The sequence below is a fragment of the Molothrus aeneus genome, chromosome 4 (genome assembly GCF_037042795.1).
Source record: "Molothrus aeneus isolate 106 chromosome 4, BPBGC_Maene_1.0, whole genome shotgun sequence".
In the NCBI taxonomy this organism is placed as follows: Eukaryota; Metazoa; Chordata; class Aves; order Passeriformes; family Icteridae; genus Molothrus; species Molothrus aeneus.
Genome location: NC_089649.1, coordinates 1116577 through 1135743, shown reverse-complemented (window position 1 = coordinate 1135743; position 19167 = coordinate 1116577). Strand labels below are relative to the sequence as shown.

General features: G+C 42.8%; 2 protein-coding genes across 5 annotated transcripts in view; one reads left to right on the top strand and one right to left on the bottom strand.

Moving 5' to 3' along the window:
* The first annotated feature begins 243 nt into the window (after positions 1–243).
* The window catches only part of LARP7 (La ribonucleoprotein 7, transcriptional regulator), a 40118-nt gene continuing 21194 nt past the window's right edge, over positions 244–19167 (top strand). Inside the window, exons 1-6 of one of the 4 annotated variants that reach the window (XM_066549334.1) lie at positions 244–1119; positions 4050–4338; positions 4859–5000; positions 6586–6743; positions 11573–11628; positions 18149–18275. Coding sequence is in view for 2 of the 4 variants with exons in the window: in XM_066549333.1 (XP_066405430.1) it covers positions 18604–18611 (8 nt within the window). In the remaining 2 variants the exon portion in view is untranslated. Of the gene's footprint in view, positions 1120–4049; positions 4339–4858; positions 5001–6585; positions 6744–11572; positions 11629–18089; positions 18276–18490; positions 18612–19167 lie in introns of those variants that run through there. The other 3 variants (XM_066549335.1, XM_066549333.1, XM_066549332.1) reach the window with 3 other exon arrangements.
* On the bottom strand, positions 635–16954 carry ZGRF1 (zinc finger GRF-type containing 1). The gene is made up of 27 exons (XM_066549338.1): positions 16848–16954; positions 16659–16739; positions 16487–16543; positions 15855–16040; positions 13377–15441; positions 12997–13079; positions 12246–12344; positions 11388–11493; positions 11207–11307; positions 10856–11000; positions 8808–9475; positions 7568–7706; positions 7002–7186; positions 6694–6881; positions 6077–6216; positions 5853–5999; positions 5165–5279; positions 4800–5056; positions 4146–4305; positions 3457–3534; positions 3180–3327; positions 2782–2909; positions 2397–2520; positions 1970–2146; positions 1720–1854; positions 1359–1620; positions 635–938 (listed from the first exon to the last, which is right to left on the bottom strand). The coding sequence occupies exons 1-27, from the start codon at positions 16866–16868 to the stop codon at positions 823–825; spliced, it is 6111 nt and encodes a 2036-aa protein (XP_066405435.1). The 5' UTR covers positions 16869–16954; the 3' UTR covers positions 635–822.

The following is a 19167-nucleotide window of genomic DNA, read 5'->3' as shown; positions in this document are numbered from 1 at the left end:
CGGCGGAAGGAGCCGGCGCTGCCCCCTCAGGACGGAGCGGTGCTGCGGCCGTAGTGGCGGGCTGGCGGGAGGGGCGCATCACCGCCCGAGCGGCTCCCTCCGCTGGGCACGCGGCGCCATCTGGCGGCGGCGGAGGAACCCGCCGTAGCCCTAAGGGGAACGGGAAAACGGGGAAGCAGAGCGGGAATTCCCGGTGAGTCGGGCACCACTGCAGCACTGCTCACAAACGCCGTCCAGCCCAGCCTCGAACACGTACAGGCACGGCACAGCTCCTCTGGGCAACCTGTGCCAGTGCCTCACTGGTACTCCCGTAGAAGAATTTATCCCCAATATCCCAACCCATTCCCCCTCGTCCTGTCACTTGCTGCCCTTGTGACAAGTCTCACCCCAGCTCTCTTGGAGCCCTCAGAGGCCCAGGATGGTGCTTAAGATGTTTGCAAAAGCTGCAGAAGGGGCCTCTTAATTGTTATAGCCAAGCTCTTCCAGGATGTCACCTACCTGCAAAAATGGGAGGTGACAGAATTGTTCTAAAATAGCACAGTGTTTTAAAAGAACAGAGAAATACCATTAACATAATGAACTACAATGTAAGCATAAAAAGATTTCATTTCTCAAGCAGAAAAAGTCACTCTATTTATGGTTAGCAACCAAATAAAGTCACTTTAATAATTTTATCTTATGACCAAAAGGTCAAACAGAAGCATCAGTGCACTGAGAGCCAAACAAAAATACCCCACATTAAATAAATACTAGATTACAAATTACCAGAGCTATTGCTATAGACAAGCAATTAAGATTTTGTTCATAAAATCAACACATATGTTATTTTTCCTTTTTCTTGCGCTGTTCTTCTTCGTCCCAGTTCTCCAAGTAAGACTTGAGAATGTCATTTAGCTGCTGCTCACACTGTCGTGCATGTTGTAAGCCATTTTCCCATCCTAGAAGCAGCAATAAACAGGGTGATTACATCTCTCTCTACAGCATCCATCACGGAATCAGCCCCTGGCAGTGCCAACATCTATTTCCCCAAGAGTATTGACTGGCTGTGATATTTCTGCTTGGAAAATGGCTCTGTGGAGTTCAGTCACCAAGATGCTTTATTTGATGTCAGCCAAGCAGGTAAAGTTGTAAACTGTAAATGTGCAACTTGCACATTCTTGCAATACATTAGATTTTGAGTGTAATATTAAACATTGGAGTTTATATGCAATGAATATAGTGGTTGCTCTAGTGTACACACCATATATTTTATATATTAATTTTATATATTATTATAAACATTGTAAGGTGTATTGTACATAGTCTAATTAAAGATAATGAGGTGCAGGTTTCAAATACCCCAGCAAAGCAGCTCTTACCTCTGCAGTGGTGAATTACTCTCCCCCACAGCCTGTTCCTGCTCAGACAGGGCAGACTCCCCACAATCAGCAGGTGCCTCTTGGCCCTTGTTAGTGCCACGTTCATCCTCCTCTCTGAGTCTATGAAACCCAAGTGCCTGGTCCTGACACAGGACAGCACAATGATCTCCCTCTCAGCACCTTGGAATGCATCCACCGTGGACACCTGCACAGGCTTGACCTCAAAAGCCTCAGAGTGAACCCCACTAAGCAAATTCTGGATCTGGGGGCAAAGAAACAGAGAAGGGGGTGAGTTTGGCTACTCAGAGTCCATTTAAGAGAAGGGCTTTATTGATTTTTGTTACTGATTTATGACACAAACCTTATACATTTGTGATTTATAAAGGGTAATCACGCCAATATCAGCTCCTTCTATTCCACTTGCAATCAGAGACTGGATGAGCTTGACTGTAAAATGAGCTTCTGCCATGTTGTAAAAGCTGTTGTCTCTTTCAATCTGGGAAGAAGGAAAAAAATTCCCAAATTAGCTCTCACCAAAAATGTAAAAAGGAATGGAATGGAGGGAAAATGACAATATTGACTGGTTACATAAGCAGTGCTGAGGAACTCACCTGCTCCATGCCATGGACGCTGTAAAAGCAGAGTGTTGGCAGCCACTCCAACAGAGGAGCCCTGTCCCCCTGGGAGATGCCATCGATGAGGTGCCCACTGTAGAAGAGCTCGTTGGCGATGGCACTGAGGGCAGGGTGACAGCGGTACTGTGTCCGGAGAACAATGGGTTCGTGTCCCTAAGGGATGAGGACACAGACATTAGGGCTGGGATGGAGCTGGGAGCAAGGGGGTAGTGGAACCTGTCCCTGTCTGTGGTGGGGGTGACCTTGAGGTCCCTTCCAACCCACACCATTCTGTGATTTTAAGATATTTTGTAGTGCTGAAACCCTGATACTCTGACACCTGGACCAGAATTCCCCATGTGACCTCAGGGGAGTTACAGTTCCACTCTCCACCTTTTCCAAAGCTGCATTCAGCAGCACCTACCATTAAGCAGAGTCGGTCAAAGAGGGTCTGCTCCAATCCCTGCTCATGAACACTCTCAGACCCTTGGATAGTTGGTGGCAGTTGCTTGGGGTCTCCAACAAGGATGAGCTTTTCGCACTGAAACCTAAATAAGAATGTGAAAAAAACAGTGTTCTAGAAAGGATGTTAAAGTGTTCATAACCAAAGTGTGTGCTTGTTTCTGTATCACACTGCTTCCCATCAGCCTCCCACCTCCACCCCAGTTTAATAACACCTAAGGACAGGCCTCAATTTGAAATCCCTCTTCTTACTGCTAGGGTGTTCCTGTGCTCACAAAGGTGTGGACTGTTGCACTGCTGGGAGCTGGTGCCCCTGCTGAGGCCCCTCAGGTACAGGAGGGCTGTACCTGGCGATGGGGAGCAGGGAGGCAGGCTCAGTCATCTGGCTGCACTCATCCAGCACCACCACAGGAAACCTGAGCGCCTTCAGGCAGGGGAAGGGGCAGGCAGCACACGTCACTCCAACCACCTTCACCTGCCAGCAGCGAGGAGAAAACAGGCAGGCAAAAAGTTAAAATCATTTCATAGTTCATCTCTGTGCAGCACCTAACTAGAGCAGGAGAATACAGCTAAATTTATTTCTAGCAACAGGACACTAAGCCATACCTGTGCAATCAAACCTAAAGTTCAGTTTGTATTTCAAAACCAGGAGTTTTGAATGATAAATTCCCAGTTTCCATGTGCTCAGCCTTGTAGATAAGACACAGCAAATCCCTGCTTTCCCATCCCATCTCTTTGACTGTACCTGTTGCAGAATAGTTTTATTGGTCCCCAGTTTATGCTGCTCAATGCTCTTCCTGACATAGATTTTCTCAGCTGGAGTCAAATCTTCTTTCAACAGAGCAAGCAGCTCTTTCAGCTGCTCGTTTTCATTTCCTGAGCCTGCATGTAAACTTTAAAGAAGATTTTGTAACATACATTGCAGTAACTGAAAATAGCAGTGCTTGGAAAGATAACCACACTTTATTATAATGTATTAACCTACCCCAAATTGCTTCAGATCCCTCAAAGAGGTTTCTTACCTATGGGGAAGAATTGCTTTCGTGATTTTCCTTACACTTCCCACTCTTATAAAATCCTCAAATCCAAGCTCGAGCAGACTTGAAAGAAAAAGAGATGATAAACATTACAGAAAGGGAAAGATGAAATCTTGAGAAAATTTTCAAAGTGGTTTCAAAAGACACATCAGAACACTCAGGAACACAAACTTCAGTGATTACTGAGATGAAGTACCTCAGTAATTCAACAAAATCAAAATAAATTACCTCATCATGATTTAATGCCTTGATGATTCCCCTCTCATAGTCTTCCATATGTATCTTCCCTTCCTTTTTCCTTCCAAACCATGCATTTATTTCATGCTAAATTTTCACAAATCTGATCCTCTCTGCTCCTCCTTCCCCTACTGGTACATCCCAAAGATCCCTGAGCAGTACTACTTTGTCCTGATGGATTTTAATAGCATATTTGATGAGAGCAGAGCCTAAAATAGTCTTCTGTAGATGTTTTATGTAGCTTTCACTCTTTTAACTGTGCAAAAGAGCTGAGGAACAATTAAAGTCTGTGTGTGGCACTTTTTAGGGAAACAAATCAATCTTTTGGATGTGTTTTACAGAAAATACCAACACAATTACCACTAAAGTGTAAGCCATTCGTTTCCAAGTGCATTATTGGTTTTGGAAGAAGAACCATAAAAGCCTCAGCAACCCACCCCAGCAGGATCCTGTCCACAGCAACGTTGGTGGAAGAAGCAATGAGGAGTTTCCATGGAGTTGCCCTCAAACCCTCTGTAGCTTCACTGCTTTCAAAGAGCTGCACGAGGAACAAGATCACCACGGACAGCAAATAGCTCTTGCCAGCTCCAAAAACACCTGGGATTTTGGAAGAAAAAGCCCAAGTTACAAGTGAGAATTTCCTAGAAAGTTTGAATCAATTGCTTTAACTTCAGTTATGCTGTGATTCCTCTAAATTAATTGCATGAGCTTGCTTACACTTACAAAAACAATACATGGTTGTATTAATAAATAGCTAATACATGATAAAAGCTAATACGTGATAAAAAGTGGTTTTCATATGAAAAGAAAAAAGCTGAAGACAATAAATAATTCTGATTTTATGTATAGGCATTTCTAGGCAAAACCTCCTATGCTTCAGTGAAATCCTGGAAAAGGCAGAATGAAAATTTAATTCAATTTAAATTTAATTTAAAGGGGCAAAAGCTCTGTGCTGACAGAATGAATGTACTAATGTCACAGTCAGTATCAGAGGGGCTGATTCTGGCATTCCGTATTGATGGCATTTCCCATTAATCAACATTTGTGCAAAGCTACAACAGCAGCAAGTGTCACAATTCTTGGCTGTGTACCACGTATGATTGTGATGGGCAAGCTCTGATGTTCCTCCCCTCCTTTGGGCTTTTCACAGGTCATCATCTGAGCCACGTGAATCAGTGATGCTGCTTGGTCTGGGTTCAGGGAGAACCTCTGGATCATCTCTTCGGCCACTCCCATTGCCACTTGAGAGCTCACAGGGCCAGACATCATGGAGCACTTCACACTCATGGCAGGTGGAGTGAATTTCCTTTTGTTGACTCTTTTTGTAGCATTTTCAGAATCAAAATTCCTAGGAAAACAAAAAATACCCAGAAGTTGTGATATGATAGAATTTCTGTCTCCTGGTTCTGATATTCCTGCACTGGACTGCTCACAGTATCCCAGGACAATAACTCACATTTTCAGGAGATATGGGATCAGCGGTAATGTGGATGGATTGAAGTGCTCCTCCATGTTCCTTAAGGAGGCCAGCTCACCACTGGCATTACAAACCAGCAAGGCATGAACACACACTGCAAGGGCCACAGAAAAACAAAAGGAGAAAGGAGTTAATAGAGCAGAAATTGTTAAGAAATGAATTATAAAATGCCAAAAGAGTTATTAACTGATTTTATCTTCTCCATTTACAAAACAAAACAACCCCAAAGCTTTAACTTAATTCAACAGCAAAACCAAGAAACTTTTGCAGTCACAGGCTTAATACATGGCTTTTTATAAAAAAAATAAAATTTCCAGTGAGTTGTTTGAGGTTTCTGCATTTTGTTTTTCAAGAACAGTAAAAACAGATTCCTTTTACTTACACTCTCACAGTCAACTTGCATTGTATATCATATTACATAATTTACTACTTTCTTCATATTATTCCTTCCCCACCCATTTGCAATTTCCCAGCTACTTTGCAGTTTAACTGCCTTAATTAATGTATTCAAATTATATATTCAAACATACAAGGAAAAAAAATACTGTGAATTAAATCATGTGCAAGGTTTGAGAAATTCTCATATTCTCAGCAGCTCATCCTTCATTGCTGGCTGGATTTTTCCTTAGTTGTTTCCCACAGTTCTCAATGTTGCTGTAGAACTCACTGTTGGATCTCCAGTTGGAGGGACTGTAGCCTTTCAGTGGTAGCAATTCTATCTCATTGTTGGAGGATGGTCCAAAGAAAGCACTGCTTGCAATGAAAGTATCAATGGGATCAAAGTTCAGAGTCTTGGAAACAACCCAGATGTCATCTGTCAAAAACAATACAGAGTCCTCATCAGCTTCTCCCACTGCCACTTTTGAAATCTGATGTGTAAGATGTGCTCACCTTTGCTGTAGAGAGAAGAATGCTCCTTTCTGCTTAGCTTCAGGTATAATTTGGGTTTGGAGTCACCATCAAAGCTGGCAGGTGTATTCATAAATTTCTTGAACTTACTGTACCTCTGTGTTGGAATTTCAAAGGCTTTCCTGGGTAATAGATAAAAAAAAAGGTATGTAAACCATCAGCAAATTTTGGATTCAGCACCAAAAGGAAGAAACCTCCATTTATCTTGACTGCAAAATCTCCTCAATATCCAGCCACAATTAAATTGTTTCCTCTACAGTTAAACAGCACAGAATAGCCCTTGAGATGACTTCTGGCATTAAAATTAGAATCTTGAAGAGAATAAATCAAATTCTCCTACTGAGGATTAAATGAACAAAGTTCAAATGCAAAAGTTCTGACACTAGCAATTGATCACATTGCTGGTCAGCAGTTTTGATTCTTGCTAAAAACAAATAGCATTGCTATAAATATTTTTCCTTCGCTAATTTAGCTCTTGCATTTCTTTACAGAAAGAAATCTTTACTCTTTAAATATAGAGAATATGTGTTAAATCCTGCTGAAGTCCTGGGCTACTGGAATATTTATAAACCTTGAATTGGCACAGTATTTGAGGATACCTCACCAAAAGCTGGCATTCCTCATAAACAGCAATCTTTTGACTCCTGAGGTATGTCCCAATACTTTTTGGGTCATGGAGCACTGCACTGGGTCTGGATTTTGTCTGTGTGGGGTTCACATCTTCAATCCACTTGAAAAAGGAGCACTGCTCAGCTTTTGGGGCATCACAGGCATAGAACAAACGACCCTACAAGGGAAGGGAGGGAAAAAAAAAGGTCCATGAGCACCAAAACAAGCAAGAAAAAAAAGAGAAAGCAATGGATGCTTTCACCCCCAAAGAGTAAAAACCACAAGGAATAAATAGCACCTTGTTTTGACCTTCTTTTTTAACCATCACCAGCTTAGCAGGGTGCATGTGGTTGCAGAGTGGGGCACAGCTTCCTTGGCCCTGGCTTTGCCCATCTTTCACTGCAGTGTAAAATGATATATCCACCTTGGAGAGGGCATGGTGTAGCCTCTGTGCCAACTCAAACAGCATTATGTTCAATTGCTCTTGGTGGGGAAAGGACAACAACAGAATCATTAGCACACCCTTAAAATGCTTACACAGCTACACAACATCCAAACAAATGTATTTCCATTGGAAAATTTCCATCCCAAATCAAAATATTTCATCTGAGTCCTAAAAGAAACCACATGACCTGAAAAATCCACTTATTCCAGGGGAAAAAAAAAAAGGCTTAGGTATCTTAAGACTGGAAAACAGCCCTGAGGTTACAGAGTTGAACAGTGTGTACTGTCTTTTTGGCTTGCCTCTGCAATTTTGGGTATAGACTAAATATATTTCAGTAGGAATATAAAAAAATGAAATGCACCCTGCTGTTTTAATAGGTAATGTTTAAAATGACAGCATTTCACAGAACAGAGACTTACCTGTCAGAGCAGCTTTAAAAACCTGCTTGTAGTGAGTGTGAGACTGAAACACAGCTGGGATGGAAATCTTTCTTTTAGGAAGATTGCTGTGTTTCACTTTATCCACAGGAGGAAAAGACAACTCAGGAATTGTTATGTCCTAAAAAGACCCAGGAAAATAAACCATTAAAAACTGTAAGACCTTGAATGAGAAAATTGCAGATTTGTAAAAAATACTAAAAAAATACTAAAAGATACTAAAAATTTTCCTAGAGCTTGGGCTGCCATTTAGGATGCACCGTGAGGGTAAAATTTGCTCCTTGCCAAACAGCTTGCATTTATAATAACACAGATAATATTTCCAAAGGCTTTAGAATAAATGTTATGTTGTTCAAAATCATGTTTTTCAGCACTAGGCATGGGGAAGGAGCACACAAACCCTATTTTCAACACCATTTTTTGCACAAAAATAAATGAATTATAAATGTCTTCACAAGCTTTTTAAGTCTGGTATATGGATTTTACATATCTATATATTTGTATTTAAACACACACAATGTGTATACCCATGTATATGTTAAATGTATTAGTTATTTCCTTTCTCTGCTTCACACAAATACTGTACTGGACAGTTTTATAGAGCCAAAAAAACTTGAAAAAAAAGAAAGAGTCAACATTTTCTTCAACTCTCAAAACCATTTGACAACTTAAAAACTTAACTTGTGGTTGGTGTGGTGCTTCAATGTGCCCAATTTGCTCCATCTGCCTACTGATCACAAACATGTGTGCTAAATTTTTAGGTGCTTATTCAGTGCCATAACTTGACTTTTACACAACTAAAACTGAAGGAATTTATAATAATTTGAAGTCAGAGACTATGACTTGAAGCAAAAATAGGTGTTGATTAAAATGATGCTGATACCACAAATAAGAAAAACCCACAATTTGTTACCAATCAGAGATGTCAAAACAGTCCAGCAGCTTTTGTTTTATCTTCCTGCCATTGACATTCAGATTAAAAATCTAAATCTGGCACTGAATTACCTTTACAAAGGATTAGTCATGGCATGTGACTAATGTATTAAAAATATATTAAAAATGAAAAAAAAATATATTAAAATAAAAATACATTAAAAATTAAAAAATACTTTTTTTGGTGTCACTATGCAATCCTACTGATAAAATCTGCAGGAAATGAGATAAATGCAGCCCCTTTGGCCAGAGCACTGTGTTGGTGTGTCAGTGACAGCCTGGTACACACCTGGCCCTCTCCTGTTCCGCCGTGGCAGCTCAGGTGACTCAACACCTTTTGTGTGGCCGAAGCCAGAGGTGCCTGCCGTAAGGGCAGGGAGAGCGCGTTCCCCGGTGACACCGGATCTGCCTGGCTGCTGTTTGCAGCCCCGGAGCGCTCCCCGGGCCAGCTCCCGGCCGGCAGCGGCGCTGCAGGGCTGGGAGCGCTCAGATCGATGGCTCTGCTCTCTCCTGGGTCACCCGGTGGCATTCCCAGCACGCTCCGGACACAGATGTCATCCTTCTCCTCCTCCCCTTCAGCACTGTTTTCAGGGATCAAATCGCTCTGAGCACTGCTTTGATACTTCAGCCACTTGCTTTGTCTGGCTTGGGCAGTCACATCAGGGAGCACTGGTGGCACAGATCCCCATTGTCCATCTTCCGCGTACTCCCCAAACACAGAGGTGTCAGAATTCCTGTCCTGGGGGCCAGGAGCACTCCTGGGAAATGCCACTGACTGGCTGCACAGGTTGCCTCCTGAAAAGCCCAAAGATTGCTGGAAATCCTCATTCTCAGAGGGGTAAAACATGGCAGGAATCTCGTGGGTGGCAGGAACAGTGACAAAGGGAGCTCGTGTTTTCATTGTGGGCTTCAGTGCTGGCAGGCTGAATTCCTGTGCATGGCTGGATTTCTCCTGGGCTGTGGGGAAAATACAGCTTACAAGCAACCTGGAGCACCCAGGGATGGTGTGGGAATATACAAAATTAGAGAGTTTTGGGGAAAGCTGCAAAAGGTAGGCCTCAGATACAGCAGAAATGTAAGTAGAACTAAAGCAGCAGCCATGAGATAAGTCAGCAGAAAAATCATTTAAACTGTAGAAAAAGCAAGGGCAAATAGAACAATGGCCTGTATATTAACACTTGTCTGAATAGCTCTCTAAGCTACAGAAAGTTCATCTAGCAAGATATTAGGAAGGTTAAAGCTTAATAATGGAGCTCTGTGTGTTGTGTTTTAAAAGGCTTAAAAGTAGATATTGTATTTGAAATAAGCAAGCATTGTTTTAACCAAAGGTACGTGTGCTTATGGTGATTGGATAGAACTACTGTCAATGTGCTTTTGCTTTGTGTGATTGGTCAAGAAGCTTATAAAGTAAGTTGTAACATGAAGTTTTTTGGCCTGCTGCCTGGGATGTGAGTTGCTGGCATCTTCCCATTGTCATAACCATGTAATGAGAGTGATGCTGAAAAATAAACAGCTCGAGGCACTTTCCACAGCAGCCCTGTCTTGTTCGTGTCTGTAAATAGCCCCCCTTGCCAGCATCAGATGGCACTTCAAGTACCAATGGTACCAAAAGTAAGGAATTCTAGATTCTTCCTTCTACACCCTGCCTTCTAGCTGGGAAGCTCTCTGGATTGCTCCTGTGCAGTATTACACCAGTATTACACTAAATTATGGACTTCGGGTGATTCTTTTAATTAGTTTGATTTTTTAAATTTCTTTGAAAATAATTTTTTAAAAATTTCTTTGAAATCTCCATATTCAGAACATATTATGTAGCCACTCTGCTTGTATAAAAGACCTACTATTAAATTAAACATGGTTGTATTTTGGAGGTCATTAATCTGATGTCACTGACATCTGCCAACTAGAAAAAAACCCATTTTAACATTTGATTTTTTTCCAAAAGATAACCCACAACCTATGAATTAACATTGAACAACACAGATAAATAAGCTCTCGCTACCAAAAAGCATCCTTTTGGTTACATTAATTATCATTAGTGACAGTTATAGAGAGGTGTCAAATGGGAGATGGTCAGAGGACAGCTGAATACGGAAGAAAACTCAAAGCAGGTAAATAAAAACATAGGGATCATTTAGAAGCTTAGCTTACAGCCTTCTTGCCCCCAAACTAGAAGCTGATTTTTCTTATTAAACTAAATCTACTGAAGTCTCCTTCAGGAGACTATAATTGGCAGAGTAACTGTCTGTGATGGCCCAACTCATTGTGCTTCAAGAACCCTCAGAGATTTTCAGCTAAAACACTGTGAGGTGCCAGTATAAACCTGTAAATTCTTACTGAAGAAGAAATCTGGGAGTTGTGGTTTACTGGGTAAGATCCCACGTGTCAGGGGCTCCTGGATGTCTCCAACAGGCTCCTCATTTCCCCAAGGTGGAGAAATTGCACCGTCTGGATCAAGTGGGGAAGTAAGTTCTGGTGAAATCTACAGGTGAAGAATTAACATGGCAGGTTAATTAACATGACTGAAAAAAACCTGGTTACAGCTCTTTCATCACCATTCTCTCTCTCAGCATTCTAAACAATGAAATATCTCTCAGAGTTGAGATAAAAGAGCTCCAAAAATAAAAATTGCCACGAAAACACAGGAAATAAAGCCAAAAATGTTTGCAAGAGCCAGTCAATCCCCACCTTGCCAGGCTCCCAGGCAGTCCACTGTGTTTGTCTCAGGTCAGAGGGTAGGTGTGACACTGTCCATGGTGGCACTTCAGGATGCACATCCAGTGCCAGTGCTAGGAAAAACAGAAAAGTGCTGAAGTAATGCAGAAATTCTGAGGCCAATCATTGCCCTTCTCCTTTTACTTTCCCTTACAGGATTGATTTATTCCTGGCTCTTGAATAACATCAGGCTTCACTTGAAAATTCCCTTCTCTTACAATGTCAACATCATCCTTATGAAGGCTCCTGGAACCTGGAGACTTTATTAAAAAAAAAAAAAAAAAGCATAAGCAAAAACTTGGTAGAAATTAAACTGCTTATCTTCTTTTTTTTTCAAAGTGCAACTGATCAAAGGAGGAGAAAAAACAAAGTGATTATGAAGTTCAATGACAAAGGTAAGTAAAAATAATTGGTTTTTATTTGATTGTAGCAGTTTAAAAATGAACTATTTTCTATCCTAAATTGACAAGATACTTTCTTGCACTAAGGCTAGTATGGATAACTGAACAAAAAAAAAGTTTTACCTGTCTCAAGTCATAAAGGTCATAATGCCTTGAAAAGAGGGGTGAGAAAAATGTCTCAGCTGCAAAGTCCGTGTTGTCTGGGTGCTGCTGCCATCCGTGCTGGGAGCATGGAGCTCTCAGCATCACCTCACTAGCTGCTGATCCTTTCACTTGGTAACCTTGGAAGGCAACAGGCTGTACAATGCATGGAATTATCATTGACAGCAAGGAAAAACTGCTCTGCAACTAGCAGTACAGGTCTGCAACAGTCAGTACAGGTTCTTGTTACACATACAACAAAAATAACCTGTTGACTCTGCAGAAGAGAAACAAAAAAAATCTGGTTTTTTTTTTCCTTGTAATTTGAGTTTTCAACTCTCCCTGAAAAATAACAAATTTTATTACTAAAATTTTATTAGGACTTAGTGCAATATATTACAATTGGCAAAGCACTGAACTGAAATTTAGGAAACAGTGTTAATTATACTTGAGTTCCACAGCAATGGTACCTTTGATTGCCAGTCATATGGCCCAGGGTCCCTTTGGGCTGCTGCTATTGGTACAATATATGCATCTGTCTTCTGTAATAAACTGTCCACGCAGTTGGGCTGCACAGGAAAGCACCAAAAACTAATTAGTCTAACAATTTAGTAACCATTTAAAGTGAAAATTTAGGCTAAGAAATGTCTTGTATTTATACAAAGGAAGCCTTTTCAGTTACAGCTTTTTTATTTGGAAGCCATCCATGACAGGATAAGAAACTATGTTTGTTTTTCAAACAGAACAGGAAAAAGAAGATTTCTAAAACTTTTCTTTAAGCTTTAGATTGATTGAAAAAGAAAGAAGGCTGTTAACATCATTGGATAAAAATCAATGTGAATTACCAAACACGAACAGTTTTACCAGTGTATTTCAACCCAAATGCTAAAATTCCAAGGAAAGCCATGTATTTAAAAAGCTAGTGGGGGAAAAAAAAAGGTGGTAAAAGATGGGGTAGGGAAGGAGAATTACCAGACATATTGATGGAATATTAAATATGACTAAATACTACACTTTTCATTAAGTTCCTTATCATACATGAGGCCTCCTGAATATTGTCATCATGACATCTTCTATTGGTTACCAGCTTCATAAACAATGCCTCTAAGCAATTTATAGCTCAACTTCCATAGTTTCTAACCCAAGAATTTTATTCCAGAAGCCAGGTGGAAAATGAATTTATCTTGTACAGATAAATATATGTAGTCAAAAATTGGTTACCATCAGGGCAGGAGAATCAAAGTATGAACAGGAAGATGCCTGTAAACTTTCTGAGTAAGGCATTTCTGTAAACTCTTTTATAGCTACAAGAGATGGAAAAGCACAGTGAGTTACAGTCAATAGTCTGGGGTTTTTTACATGAAAACATCTGAGTATTTACAGGTTTGCAAACCTTACCGATGCAACCCATGCACAGTTAGGATTTAACTGAATGAGAGCAAACAGACTTGGAGCTCACAATATTGCTTTAAACAGTACAAATTGCACGAGGAAACCTACATAACACAGCACTCTAAAAGTATTTCTAAATGAGGAGAAATGAGAGAAATCAAACAGGTACATACATACAGAATCCGGTCTGAAATAGAAGCTGACCTAACCTTGATCCTTCTCAAGGGGTTCAAGTGTCTCCCTAGGAGTGTCTGTTTCACAGAACATGCTGGTGTTTTCCTCCATCCTTTGCAAGCTCTCTAATGCTGTGCTATGCTGTGTCAGAGCTCTCAGAAGAGCAATATCATTCACCAAATCAGGGAATCCTGAGCAATTCTCAGCCACTGCTGTGCATTTCAGGCAATCCACCCCTACTGTCTCTCCTTGGCAGGCTTCAGGAGAAGCAGTTCTGCTCTCTGCATTTTCCAGCACAGTTCCTCCTACTGCTGTTTTCTCTGGAGTTAAACAACCTCCTCCTAAAGGATCTGATTTCTGTGACAAGGCCAGCAGAGGGCTGCCTGGTTTCATGTCACCACTCCTAGTAGCCCAGAAGTGCTCTGAGCCAACATCTGGGGATTCCATACATCCAAGCTGTGTAACTCCTTCCTCAGTCTTTTGGTCCAAGGCAGAAATTATTCTGCTGGGAGAAATACCTGTGAGACTTCCAGTGGCTTCAGACAGCCTGGTTTCATGGTGACATTCATTAACACTGGTGTCCCCAGGCAGGAGATCAGAGTGCTGCTTTTTTACCCAGGATGTGCCATTGATGGTGAGTGCTGCACAGCCGTCCAGATCCTCCTCTTGCTTTGAGCCTTCAAAACTTGACTGACTCTCACTGATCTCTTTTATGTTGTGTCCATCCCCTAGAAGTTCCACTTGGGTTCTGGTCTGGTTTGCAGCATCTTCTGCAGCTCTCCTGGCATCACCATCACAAAGCTGGGGTGGTGGACCCCCCTCTCCATCAGATTTGGAACATGTGACTTCATTTTTGCTTTGTGTCTCTACATCACAGCAAGAATGAGGCTTCAAATGAGGGCTCAAGGCAGCACCTTGTGCTACATCACCTCCCTGGAAGCTGCCTGGGCTCCATGAAGGTGTGTCTCCCTCAGAGAGTCCCTTCCCTTCTCTCTCACACACATCTTCATTGTCCATGTCATTAAAATCAAAAGCCTCCATTAGGTTAAAGCTAACCTCCATCAGTTCCCCATCAGGATTACAGCCTGTGCCCTGCAAACTGAACTCCTCCTTCCCAATTCCAGCTTCAGCCAATGTCACATCCCCAGAGAGCTCCGGGTCATTAGACAGTCCCTCTGAATTTTGCCTTGGATGAAGCTCACTCTGCATCTTCACAGAGCAATTCTCCCTAAGCCTGTCAGTCCCTGAATGCTCCCTGTATCCAAAGGGATGGCTTTCAAAGGTGGTTGGACTTGCTGAAGGTGAAATGTCACCTGAGGATGGGTCAAACTGACTGTCACTCATTCTGCTTACAGTGGACTCAGGTAGGAAGTAACTACTTGTGTTGCAGTCACCTTGTAAATTTTGACTTAAATTATTTACCTTTTTGTCTTGTCTGTGTCCTGAGACTTCTTCTCCACAAGACTGTTCAGCTGAATTTGGAAGTGCTAGAACATTCCAGTCCTTTCTATCATTTACATTTCCCTGCACAAAAGGCAGGTGCTGGGTATCTGGAACGAGTCCTTTGGCAGGGTCACCTGAAAGAGCAGGCAGGACAGGGCTTTTTCTGTCACATAAACCTGCATTTTGTGCTGCCTGAACCCTGGAAAGGCAGCCTGTGGCTCCAGATGTTTGCTCTCTGTGGTGTCCTTGTGCTGGTTTGGACTTGAGCAAAGCAATGATCTGTGCTGCGCTCCTGATGTGGTGGGACACCGCCCCAGCACCAGTGTGCCCAGTGAGGAGAGGAGATTCCTGCTTCCCAACCAACTGATGGAAGTTCTGCCTCTCTGTCCCCTCCCAGCTGTCACTGAAGGGAGCAGAAAGCAGGGAGGACACAGACATTTGTTCTCTGCCATTGTCCCTGCACACCTCTTCCTGACTGCTTGCAGAGGGATTTGTTCCTGCATCCTTCCTGCAAACCGTGGAAAACAACGGAGAGCTGACATAAAACTGGGATGGAAAACTCCCTTGGCACCCCTTAGATGAGGGCAACACTGCTGCTTTTCCTTCATCTTCCACAGCTGGTGTTTTCTTCTCAACTTGGCGTGGCCCTCGGAACCCCTGGGAGAGAAATCAGCAGTTAATCCACGTTTTGTAATCAGATGCTGAAAATGGGGCACACTGCATTCTGATCAAATGGCCTGGGAATATATTCTGATCAAATCCATGAGCATTCCACAGGTGCACAGAAACAGCCTTAAGCCCTTGTGATTTTTACTGTAGGCAACATAAATCCTGCTAAACCAAATCTCCTAAATGTGGAAAAAACACATTCTGGATTACAGCTCAAAAAAAAAGGAAAAAAGAAAAATAAAGGAAGAAGGGAAGGGAAGGAAGAAGGGGAAAAAAAAAAAAGAAAAAGAAAAAATATAAAGAAAAGTAAAGGCAGGAAGAAATTCTGTATATATTTCCCATTCCCTTGTGTTTTACACTGCATATAAACATGAGACATAAAATTTGGAACAAAAACTCACCGTAAACTTCCTTTTCAAGCCAACAGGGAGATGTCTTGGGGGTAGAAGAGCAGGTTTGAAACCATTTCTGTCCACTGCTGGAGTTTCTGCTTGTTTTGGCTGCTCTTCAGAGGGCTTTTCACTCACTTTAGCTGCTTCAACTGTGATCAAATATCGCTCACTTTCCAAATCATCTCCAGGAGTCACCTGGAAAAGGGAGAGCAACAGTGTATACATAATAATGCAAGAAACAATATTATATAGTTTTATTTTTAAAAACATACAGTCTTTTAGGTACTTGGATGTAAAAAATTCGGCTGCTTACACCTACTATATCACAGATGCCAGACAATACTTTTATTTATACATATATTGTAAATAGCAGTAGCACTTAGCCTCAATGATTATTTCATTTATCACTGTAATACACTGCTTTTACCACAGAGGAAGAAAAATTCCATGAAAGCTTCTGGACAAAGAGCAAGATCTATTAATTAATAGAAGCTGTTTTCGCTCTTCATTATTTGCACTGTAGCAGAGTTCCATATCAGCAACTAGAAAAAATACTCTTTTGGCTACCAAACAAGTGTTTGAAATGCTGCCTGAAAGACCAACTACAACCAGATATAAAAACAACTCTGAACAAAAGATACCTGAGATTTTATAAAAATACTCTCCAGACATTGTCCTTTATCATCAAACAAGGTAGCCTGGAAAATAAAAAAAAAATATTTTAAATAACCACAAATTTATTTCACAAATCAACTAGACTGCCACTGGCAGTAGCAGATATTAAATCCAACAGTGTTAAATCTGAATTTTCACCTGATTTCTGCCAGTTCTAACCCTCAGAATTCCATCTTGCCATGTTTTCGATTTTTTCATCTTTTGGTGAGTGTATAACACCTGTTTTAAATATGTAAAACATTGAAAAAACAAGAAGTAAGAAAATGTTCAAGTATTTCAGCAGCTACAGTCTTTAAACGTAATTGCACAGTGTTAAAAATCACTCACAGTAAATTCTTGAGAGGCCATTGCTTTGGCAACACAGACATCCAACAGGTTATCTCACAAATATCCACATCTTCCCACAGCCAGAGAGACAGGGAAATGGTCAGGACACACCAGAGCTGTGAAGGAAAAGTGTGGACAAAAAAATTCATATTTTTTCTCCTCAAAAAGAAAAGATAACTAGATGCAAGACAGTATCAAACCCGTGGAGTAGAGCTGCTGTGAGCATTTTAAAAAGAAACCTCAAAAACAACCTAACAGACTGCTGTTAAGAAAGAAAAAAAAATCTTTTTAATAGATGTCAAGATATTTTCCAGCTTTTAGACATGTTCATTCATTTAAATGACTGGCTGGCATCTCTGAATAATTCAGAATTACTTGAAATAAAATTCCAAAAGTTTATTTGCAGAAAAAAAACCAGATCCAAAATAGCAGAGAAGCTGTTAGCAGAATGATTTTGTCCCAGGTGTGAAGTTGCTCATGCATGTTTAACTCATGCAAAAAATAACTGACTTCCCGTGGAGCCAAACATCTTTGCATATTTGAAGTTAGACTGTGAGATATTTTAAAATAAATTTTTATATTTATTTTTAACCTATAAATATTTAGAATTAATATTTACATATACTATACATAATATTTAGATGCAATTCTGATTTAATATTTTAATATAAATATATTATGTTTAATATTGATATATCAACATATAACATGATATATATAGTTTGGATGGGTGAGAAGCAGTTTATATGACGGACAGGTGAAAGATTCGCGCTGTTTCTTATGGTTGCCACCTCCTTGGGTGCTTCGCAAGGTGGAAATCCTTGGACCCGGTATGAGGACAGAGTTATTCCCTGAGTTCTCAGAGCAGCCGGACGGACGCGAGCCCTTGGGGAGCTCCCGGGGAACGAACGCCGCAGGCAGCGGGACCCGCCGCTGTCACCGGCGCTGCCTCCACACAGCCAAAGGGACGCACTCCACACCATCCTCCCAGCGGCATGCCCCGAGAGACCGCAGCCCACCACCCCTCCCGGTGTGCCGGGCGGCCGCCCCGCTCCTACCCAGCGGTTCCGGGACGGGCTCCGGCACGGGCACCGGGAGCGGGTCGGGGATGGCGGCGCCAGCACTGCCGCCTTTACGAACTTCCCGCCGCCGCGCCCGCGTGACGTCACGACGCCCGCGCCGCCCCGCCGGGAGGAAGTCACGTGCGCCCAGATCCCGGCGCGCCCCCGACGCCGCTGCGCACGCGCGGGCGCCGCCGCGGGGCTTTTTTTTTATTATTATTTTTTTTTTCCCTTGGAAAGCCGAGGAGCGGGCAGCGCGTCTCGCGCCGTGAGCGGCGGGGACGGAGGCAGAGCCGGAGCCGCGGACGGGCCGGGCGGAGCCGAGCCGGTGTGGCGGCGGCGGCAGCAGCAGCAGCAGCAGCAGCAGGTCAGCGGCCGGGGAGGGGCTGTGGGTTGGCCGGGTGCAGCGGTGGCGGCGCAGACAGGGGGCGCTGTGGGTCCCTCAGCGCCGTTCCCGCCGCCCGCCCGCGCGCGGAGCTCCCCCCCACCCCCCTCACGCCCCCGCGCGCTCCCCTCAGGGCCGGGGCGGGGCGGGCGTGTCGGGCCCCTCAGGACACCGCAATGGAACCCTGAGCCGTGCTGTGCCCGCCCCCCGGCATCCTCCTCTCCCGGTGCCCGCTGATCCCGACCCGTGGGGCGCCTTCCTGAGGGCTGGCCACTACCCCCGGGCGCTGAGGTGGCTCTGCCCGCAAGTGATGCGCAGGTGACTGTTGTGTGTGGTGTCTTGGTGCCCGGTGAAATGAGGAACTCGTGCTGAGGGGGCTTTGGGCCCCTCGGAGTTAGTCTGTGCTTGTTTTTTTAAATATTGTGTCGGTAAAATCTGTAAATCCCTTCAGTAGTTGCACCTGCAGTGGTCAGTACCTGGTCTATGGTAAGTGTATGGTGCTCAGGCTTCTCAGCATAAGTCAGAGCTAGAAAAATCTATTTCACATTGTGGCGTGCCCCTTACTTGAGGAGTAAATAAGGTGAAGTTCTCCCATATATTTTCAGTGGTTTTGGTCTAATGCAGCAGCTAGCTGGGCCTCAGAATGCTTGGTTTTTGTAACCACTTCCACTCTGCTTCCATGTCCTTATTCCTTCTGTTTACCTCCAGCAGCTCTGCTGCTTGTTCAGTTCCCTAATCACCTGGTTGTCACCATAGGGAAGAACCAGAAATAAGTTCTTAAAATTCACTTGTGTTTCTTGAGGGTGAGCTATTGTGAAGAAATTGGGCTGTCCTTTTGGTGTCGTACAGGTGAATCCACCCAATCAGAGTCTGG

Excerpts from the sequence above, each read along its gene's own strand:
- ZGRF1 (XM_066549338.1), bottom strand. The coding sequence starts at position 16,868 with ATGGCCTCTCAAGAATTTACT. Across the intron at positions 16,041-16,486 it reads GTATTTTTATAAAATCTCAG|GTGACTCCTGGAGATGATTT; the intron begins GTATCTTTTGTT and ends TCCCTTTTCCAG. Across the intron at positions 7,187-7,567 it reads TTTTAAAGCTGCTCTGACAG|AGCAATTGAACATAATGCTG; the intron begins GTAAGTCTCTGT and ends TTCCCCACCAAG.